The sequence below is a fragment of the Idiotropiscis lumnitzeri genome, chromosome 4 (assembly GCF_059441095.1).
Source record: "Idiotropiscis lumnitzeri isolate Australia: NSW breed Sydney's pygmy pipehorse chromosome 4, RoL_Ilum_1.0, whole genome shotgun sequence".
NCBI lineage: Eukaryota > Metazoa > Chordata > Actinopteri > Syngnathiformes > Syngnathidae > Idiotropiscis > Idiotropiscis lumnitzeri.
Window position 1 is genome coordinate 8,392,501 of NC_142394.1, and position 9,760 is coordinate 8,402,260.

A 9,760-nucleotide genomic window follows, 5' to 3' on the forward strand; every position below is an offset into this window, starting at 1 on the left:
GTGACCCCATGGGGCCCATGGGAAGGGGGACCCATGTTGCTTCTTCGGCTGTGCCCCGCCAGACCCAATGGGTACAAGTCAAGCCACCAGGTGCTTCCCAACAAGCCCCTCCTCCAGGCCTGGTTCCAATGGGTGGCCTAGGTGACCTGTTTCTGGGTAAGGATAATTGAGGTCCAGATATTTCATTCATCAATGGAAGTCTATGAGACGTACTTTGTCTGGTCCCTCACCTAGGATCTTTTTGCCATGGCCCATGGGTGACCCTGCCCCGGGGATAACCCTCGAGATAACTTCTGGTACACACAAACCCATCTATCACGATAAGGTGATGGCTCACGTAAGCGCTATTAATACATATTGTTGTTAATTAAAAAAAAAACACAGTCATTAATAATAATTGTTCATACATCTTATTAATAATTGTGTGTTTTTTTAAGCCTTTGGTGCTGTGAACCTGTTAAAGAAAATGAATCTCTTTATTATATTACCTCCTATCTCTTTTACTGTCCCATTGTGAACGCATAAAAAGTACATTTCAATGTACAAAGTGTGCAAATCAGACATTCTGCTTCGTATGGACATTTTATTGCTATTTTGATTATTTTGTATACACACAATGGAATGTTGAATGGTGTGTTGGTCAACCCACCCTCCCTCAGCCCCCCCCCAAACATTCAATTTAAATATCAAAACAACTATAATGCTGTCATTTTACACACAACACTATAAAGTTGCTAATAGACAACAATGATTACAAAATGGACTTTACATTGCATACAGAACAGGAGTAATGTATGGTGTACAAACAGTACTTGCAGGTATATTTGTGTGGTAAAAAAAACATGATTAAAAAGTAATGTAATTATTATGAAATGCATCTTTTGATGGCTTCCACAGAAGACGAGGATGATGTACTGCAAATATTTGCGACATCATAAAAAGTCCTGTTGGTTGTTGTTTTCTTTTATTTTGTCTTTTTAAAATGTTTTCCTCTTCTGATGATGAAAAGATGTCACGGTTTTAGGCTTCATAAACCCTGAGGGGAAAAGGAAAAAGATTCAATTGAACTACGATTTTGAAAAAGTTGCATCAGTTGAAAAAAAAGGTTTTCGGTCACGTCACAGTGCGTCGGTATCTACTTTGCTCCTTGCTGGGAATACTGGTTTATATAATTTACTGTCCTTTTAAATAAACTGTTATTATTCACATATCTGAAAAAAAGTTTGAAATGTATATATTTTTGTGTTTTTTAAAAGCATTATTTAAACATGTACATTCTATATACATATGACACACTACAAGAGGTTTATTTCAATAATTACCAACAAATGGCAAAATAGTCAGATTGCAATATAAAGTCTTCACCTGTGCTTGTCCTTCCAGATGTGGAACCACTTGACCAGATTCTTGGTGCTCTGCAGTTTCGGGTGCAGACAATACTCCTGGCCCTTGAAGCGAGCCACATTCTCCATTGTCACGCTAAAGGAGGGAACAAAATAACATGATTCAATAATCAGAAAATGCACTTTCTATCGAATGAATGCAGAAGAGCGGAAATTCTGTGGAATGAACTAAGTTTGTCTACTGAATGAGCAGAATATTTTGAAGCTGGAATGGTTTTGATTGCTTTAGATTTGTGCAAGGAAATATGTAGAATGCTGGCATTGTGGTCCACAGAATAAGAAAGAAAGCAGAAGCGTCTTCATAATAATCAGCCACTGTAAAAAGTGTGCCTACGCATAGCTCCACCTGACGCACATCCATCGCGATTTGTTGAGTGAGCGTTGTCAGAGCTCGCCTTATTCTGTGTTGCGGACACAGTAAAAGCAGGACGAAATTCCACTTAGAAATAGCAACAGTTACCGAGAAATCGACATACTTTTGACATGTTATGCTTTTATGAACATTTCCGACGAGGAGAATATTTAGCTATAGTCGAGTGCAATATGGAACTACAGAATTTTAAAATATAGTAGTATAGCTAGTAGTTATTTTCAACGTGTAATAATTACAGAAGGTGGAAGTGAAGAATTTACAACGCAAATGAAGTGCATAAGTTTACAAACGCTTTTTATTTTAATTATAAATTCCAAATTGAAATATTCAACTTTTTGGACTTTGGCTCAATTGTGAAGCCTTTTTACCTTTTCTGAAACGGTCATTGAACATTCTCTCATAATTAAATAATCGAATGTTGGAGAATTTTATCAACAATGTTTTCTGAGCGCATTTTTTGACGAACTTTGGCATTTGAATGAATGTTAGACTGACATTTACTCAAAGGCGTCTGAAATAACGACACCCTCGATTAAGTTTCATTGTCTGTACAGTGCCTTCCATTTGAAATGGAACTGCCCAACAAGTGTGCGGGTGAAAAGGCACAAGCTTAACATTTGATGGCATTGACATGAACGGCCAGAGTTGGATAATTATGGAACCCACTGCATCCACTTATGATGTGAAGCCAAAGTTGAGTAATGTTGAATCAGCTGATTCCATAGCATAATGCCTAAATGCATTCACATCTTCGAATCTCAAAAGAAACTAATGGAATTAACTACCAAATCACACTTGAGCGCTAGCTAAAATTGAACCACAAATTTACCAATTTTCGATTTTTGTCGGATTAGGAAACCCGCGCATTTTGATGTATTTCTCCATTCGTTGGTCAATCGTCGTAGAGCAACTTGAACAATTTTAAGACGCTGCATTAAGTTCCACTTTTTGTTTGTTCGCCACAGTAATTCCCGAGGTCTGCCGGATGCACCCGAACGTGCCCATTGACTCTTCCTTATTTTGTGATGTGGTCATCGAAAACATGTAGTCATAAGAAAAGGGCAAATTTGGGGAATGTTAAAAATAGTACCCAGCATGTCGTGAACAATTTTCAATTTGGAATGTTTTGAATCGATGTTGAAAGAGGCGATTTTGCTCAATTTATTTCAGTTTTTTCACTGTAGATGTGGAAACTTGGAAAAAGTGGGAATTATAACTAGGGGATGATACGCAAAATCGCCTCAATGACGTGAATATTTTGGAGTTTCAATGGTTTGAATAGGTTGAGAAATGCGGAATGAGGGGGTAAAAATGTAAAATATTTTTCAATGAATACATATAATATGTTTGAGTTAATTTAGAAAATTTGGGAATCACTGCAATGGGATAAATAGCTCCATATTTGTCCTGAATAAGATGAAGAGAAAATTTGAATGTTTTAAGAAATGTGAAGGGGTAAATATTGCGGATCCTATTTAGGCATGACTTCATTTTCATGCAGCGCAATGGTCTAATTGTGTGGCGCACCTCCTGGTGTTTCATTCATAAATACGGCACCAGCGTGGGACAATCCCTCGGAATCATGGCAGAAATCAATTCATTCATAATCACTATTATCTTAAAAACATTTTAATAGCACCCTTGTCACTATTGGTTGGCTAGGGGTCACGCATAGACACAGATCGAAAGGTGCAAGGCAGTCTCCAATTGCCTACATGACACTCAAGGCCGACTACATTATCCGAAAGGGGAGATATTACAGTTTACGTGCCAATATCATGCATCAACTCCAGCGAGTCTAATTTCTGTTTCTGTATGTCAAGGATTGTCCTTGAAAAACACTCTTTTCTATTCCCCAATGAAGCACAAAGGCAAAAACACCTTGTTCCGACACTTAATTCTACCGGAGCAAAGTCTAGCAAAATACCCAACGAAAGAAAACTCCACCCATGTGCACATTTTGAATGTGCTTTGCGCCAGACTTCCAGCCTTGAATGAAAATCAAGGCCTGTATGTTCACCATTGACAAATAGCTACCATGTCATTTACATGATCAATATTACGTCATACGTTATTATATACTTTTGTATCAGTTGATCAAATCGCATTTTATCTGATTAAATCATATGTTATCATATCATATCATATCAATCCTTTTGAATTGTATCTTGTCTTATTGTATCCTTTTGTACAATGTTCCATCCAATTTTATCATAGAGTATCACATCTTTTTGTATAACATCCATCATATCTAAGCATAATATAAATATATAAATCGTTTTATCAATTTTATTGTATGGTATCATATGATATCGTAGCAGTCTCCCAGTGCATCCTAGCATATCAAGTCAAATGGTAAACTTGTCCAGTTGTATCACATTAAATTGTATGGTATCGCATCTTTTTTAAAATTTTTTGCATCATAGCCTAACTTTTAGTATCATATCTGATTGCATTGTATTGTCTGGTGTCATAGATGATAATATCATATATTCCTATGCACCGTACAGACATTCATATCGTACCATATCCGGTCATATCCTGTGTCATTGAATGATCACCAAAAATGATTTTAAATAGTTAAAAACATATAGGAGACAAGCAAAACGGCATGTTGATGATTGGCTGCTTAGTGAAAAGTGCCATTGTGTTTCATTTAGAACACAGAACACATACTCACACACACAGAAGCTTGAGAACATTCTTTCTTTTGTACGCAAGACGAGAAATCGCAGCTCTTTGACCGGCATTAAACTCACTTATTGCATTATATAACAATACATTAAACAATTTCACGTGTGGACTCCACGAACAAGTCAGCCTTGCGGGTAACCTCCTGCCTGGCATGTGGCACATTCAGGCCAAAGGGAGCGAGAAATGTGGGAGAAAACACCCAGAATGCCCTGGGCCTCTCCATCCAACTGCCATGAATGTTAAATGAGCTCGCTAGGGTACAAAAAGCCTCTCAAAAAAAGTAATTGATTATATGATTAGATTAAAGGTTTTTTGCATCTATTTTCTGAACCCTTTAGGTTCTTTAGTGGGATATCGCAGCATGATATGCAATGTGTGTACGTGCGTGTGCATGTGTGTGTGTATAAATGCTTTTGTTCCTCACTGTTTACTTCTCTCTGTTTGCATTTTAGAGCCACTCAATAGGTGAAAGTCCACTATACAGAGAAACCATATAAAAACATTTTTAAACAGTTTTAGTCTCACTACTAACACTTCAAACGTGTTTATTAAAACACACTTTCTGAACATATTGTAAATGTACAATGAACACCCACAGAAATTGCAAGCATAAAATTAATAGAAAATACTGTTTGTATTGTCGTATCTGTGTTTGATACATGCATGCGCCTTTATGAGGTGTAGATGCCTTATTTCATATAAGAGCAATAAGCTAGCAGTTTTTTTTTTCCAAGTAAATTGCTTCTTTTTTTTCCCGAAAAGTCCTCTGGCTGCCGTTGAGCAGTGGGTCAACCAGAATGCCCAAACAAGCCGTGTGAGCCAAACCACTGCAAAATCAACAAAACACTTTCACAATTCTCTCTCCCCCTCTCCCTCCCTCTCTCTCTCTTAGCGCCTTCCCATAAAACCCATAGTGAGGCTCATTTTTCACTGGGCACCAGTAAGGTGGTGCCCCCACCCTGTCACATGCTAATCGAGCAACCCGCAAGGATGGCGAGCGACACGCCACCACAGAAACACACACATAGCAAATGTATGACTATTATTCGATATCTTTTCTGATTATTTTCTATATAACACACACGCACATTAAGTTAAAGTGACTTTTTCTTTTTAAATGGATTTAGTCAAGTCAATGCAAATTGTTTCTTCTGTTTTTCATGTAGACATAAAAAATATGAATAAAAAGTAAACTATTTAAAATATGGGGAAATTGTCAGCAAAGCACTTAATTGTTGTTCTTTTGTGACACATGAATTCCTTTAGTTTAGCAATGAAACAACCATATTATTTTGTAGATTGTCATGAAACTGGGGAAAAGATCCATTACAAGTCAAAAACACTGCTAAAAAGTGTGTAAATTCCCTGAAGTTCACTCATAATGGGATTACCAAAACATCCAAATTACATTTGAGTAACAATGATAAAGCTACTACTTCATTGACTACAATTGCACCTTGTTAAGGTTAATGCTACTTACTTTGTATTGAAACAAGCAATTTTATCATGTAAATTGTCATAAAATGGGAAAATGTACATTTAAAATACTATTTGTAAAATGAAAACCTTAATAAGTGTTCTTTGTAACGAGTCTGCTGCTTAATTTAAATAATGAAATAATAAATTTTCCACATTTAGTGTCATAAAATGATGAAAAAATGTTTGCACTGAAACAATTTTGTACACTTAAATGGATTAAGAAAATTCAATTTATTTGACCATATTTATCACTATCAAACCAATCTGACAATTTGTCTTTACTTTAAAACGGATTTAAGTTCATTGTGACCCTTGTGAGGAGAAGCTGAACAGATAATGGATGGATGGACTTGAAATAACACTCCCTTGCTTTGAGATTTTGAGACTGAGTGTGTTTTCACAATTGGCCAGCAGATGGAAGCCAAGAGCACATTTTACGCAACTACACTCTGTGAAGCTGACATAACATCGCCCGGTTGTGATTCCCCTTCACTGCATATCCCTCGCAGAGTAGAACAGAAATGTTGAAATAGAAAAATAAATAAATACATGAAAAAAAAATCTCACAATATCATCTTTTCCTGGCAGTAGGGGTGTTTGGGTTTGAGCTCGAGCTTCTGCACATCCTTGTAGCGGATCTTTGGTCCTTTCCTGGTGCAACGGCACTTGTAGGCTATCGAAAGATCAACAACAAAAAAGAAAACGTGGCACTCATGAATCACAAATTGACTTGCAAAGTACATATTTACACTTCCACACATATTACTGATAAATGAGAGAAACTGTGGAATAGAAATTTGTCAGCAACAGAATTATACAAGAATTAAAAAAATATCAAATTCATTGGCCACACAGTTGCAAAAAAATGAAAAATTGAGTTGCACTGTCTAAAATTTTGGTGCAAGATGCCAACATTTAGAGGTGGTCTGGTGAACTGAAAACTGCCTGTACAATTACAATGATGCTATGTTTTGATTAGTCATTTTAATTGTATTTCGATTTAAAACAATCCATCCATCCATTATCTGAACCTCTATATAAATAAAGTTGCATTGTAATCGGTGGCCTGGTGGACGACTGGCGAGCACGTCCACCTCACAGTACAGAGGTGGAGGGTTCGATTCCAGCTCCAGCCTTCCTGCGTGGAGTTCAGGGTATACCCCACCTACTCCCCGAAGACAGCTGGGATAGGCTCCAGCACTCCCACGTCCCTTGTGAGGAGAAGCAGCTTGGATAATGGATGGATGGACGGCTAACAGCAAATTAGTGTCTAGGTGTACCTAATTAATTGTCCAGTCCTCAACATTCAACCACTTCAAGGGGATGTTGCCCCCTGTTCGCTGCGTTGTGAGTGCCTAATAAAATGAATTGATTTTGTTTGCAATGGTGGGCCGGGGGTGAGTGCCAAACTTGGTCACATAAGTTAACTGGCACACAAATAAAGCCATCACATTCCTTACAGCCACAACACAAATACCACATGACAACAAAGGCCAATCAAATGTTTTTAGTTTTCATTAATCATTGTGCTAAAAAAAGTTACTCTTAAAAATGTCTCCATTTTCAACAAGTATTATTCCACCATAAAACCGACGGAACTAAAATGATATACATGCATACATTCTCCGAATATGTTGGGCTGAGGCATTACTGCTCCACAGGTGGATGGGGAATAAAAGTACCACTACCACAAGGTTGCTTAAAAACAACAAACAACGGGATAAGTGCAAATGTTTTGCGGCTGTATTAAATACAGTGCAATTCATGAAGAATTGTACCACCTAGTGTACTACTGGCTAAATACGGAATTGACGAGTGAAAGAAAATTGTTCTGTGGCAAATGGGCTGCTTATTTTGACAAACTAGGGGATAACTACGATTTAGAAATTTTGTGATTAAAAATTGAGACTTAAATCAAAGCACAATGAAAATTATTTGAACAAGCAGGATTTTCTTCAATTGAATCACTGAACTGTAATAAATATAAATTGGGTCTGCTGGGCTTGTGCATCACCACTGAACTATTGCTTAAAACAACAACTTTTTTTCACATATAATCTGGTCATTCAAAGCATTTTCTCCCCAAAAATGTGTGAGTAACTTGCCCTGCCATGAGCTTTGTCTACTCTCTCTCAAGTCTCTTGCACATATTTAATTTAAGTTCTTGCCCCCCGGGGTCCCCTTCTCTATGCAGCCCTGCGCAATGCCTTTAATTTAATCAGTTGTGTGTTAAAATGGCTTGCACACACACGAAGTTGAGTCGTATACGTTTACCATGTTTTCAGATTGAATATTAACACTTAAAACTCAAATATCAAAACATCAACATCTCTTTACAAAGCAAGAATTGAGCATATACATAAGTGTACCTTCTGCACTCAGGACATATAAGGCCACCACCAGCAAAAGTAGCACTACTGTGCACCGTAGCATTTCTTCAAACTTCTTAAAAATTCAAAATCCAAGCACTGCAAGCAAAAGAAAAAGTGGGGAGGGGAAGTATCAAAAGTGTCAGAGTTGAAATTCCACTGGCGGCGGGATCGTGTTTAAGGTCTGTGATGGAGGAGGTCCACGCAAACACACGCTCTCACCCTACCGCCTGCTTGGCTGCTGCTTTTAAAAGCCTCCCGCTGCCCCCCTCTGCTCATTAATATGCACCACCAGACGGCCAATCACCATGCAGGAGAGACGAGGAGGACACTGAGTCCGTTTCATGAGAAAACATGAAAATGCCTGTGAGGATATGACAGAGAAAACACTCATCTGAAACATCAGTTGGTACACAATCTATTTAACAGCTGGAGATTCTAAACCGATTGTTAATGAAACATATTACAACTACGGTGGTGTCTTGAGACACGAGAGACCTGACTTTTCAATGTGTTGCTTTGACTTGCGAGCCAAAATGCCAGTGAACTCAACTCAAACATTTCCCGTTTCTCATAGCAATATCAAATTTGGGAGTCATCCCTATCATGAGGCATGTGTATCTTTGCACTATGCTCTTAAAATATTTTTTTCTCCTGTGTGGATCACTGACTTCCTTTGAGGAGCAAGTTTCTTAATTTTGTTTAGTAATTTATTTATTGTCTTTTTGCAGTTTAATCACAGGGACAAGGATTTTATTCAACAATAAGAATGTGACAGTATGACAAACATACAACAACAATTAGTTTTTATTTCTTAAATTCACTCTGTGTTTAGAAACAAACTGCATTTTCTTGTCAAGAAGCTAAGCTAAAAAAAATTAAATGTGATTTGCTATTTTTGAACAATTATTGTGCAGACCTCAACAATCAAATCAAAACACAGGACTCTGTTGTGAAAACAAACAATCAATATGACAGATATTATAAATATTTTATACAAGATTAATGTATTTGAACCTTTTAGGCAAGTCCTCCTGGTGGACATAAGGCATGGCAGACCATAATTCAGTTCCACCTCCATTTTCATTTAGCGAGTAGAGTTTGAGATTCAGGTTAATTCTTAGTTTTGCAATTCAATGTTATTTGATAAAAATGATGCAAATAAAAAAATTCCCTCACAAACTGCAATATGAAATGCTAATTTCGAGCCTTAAGGTACTTTTATGAAAGCCATCTGCACCCAATTTTGCGTTGATTGGTGAAACTTGGGTCAGGGTTTTTTTGTCAACTTTCCAGGGGTCCTTGCTGAGTGATTTCTGGGCATGGTCGTGTTCGGGAGCTTTAATACATGCATTTTCACCCTGTACCTGTGGAAATGTTTGAGTTTTATCGTATCGATACGTTGCGTGTAATATTGACTTCATCTAAGCAATTAGCTTTAC

At 37.4% G+C, this 9,760-nt stretch overlaps 1 protein-coding gene across 1 annotated transcript; it reads right to left on the reverse strand.

Moving 5' to 3' along the window:
- Positions 1-671: 671 nt before the first annotated feature.
- cxcl14 (chemokine (C-X-C motif) ligand 14) lies at positions 672-8,557 on the reverse strand. The gene is made up of 4 exons (XM_088295157.1): positions 8,319-8,557; positions 6,517-6,622; positions 1,366-1,479; positions 672-1,036 (listed from the first exon to the last, which is right to left on the reverse strand). The coding sequence occupies exons 1-4, from the start codon at positions 8,380-8,382 to the stop codon at positions 1,021-1,023; spliced, it is 300 nt and encodes a 99-aa protein (XP_088151283.1). The 5' UTR covers positions 8,383-8,557; the 3' UTR covers positions 672-1,020.
- Between the last annotated feature and the right edge of the window lie 1,203 nt (positions 8,558-9,760).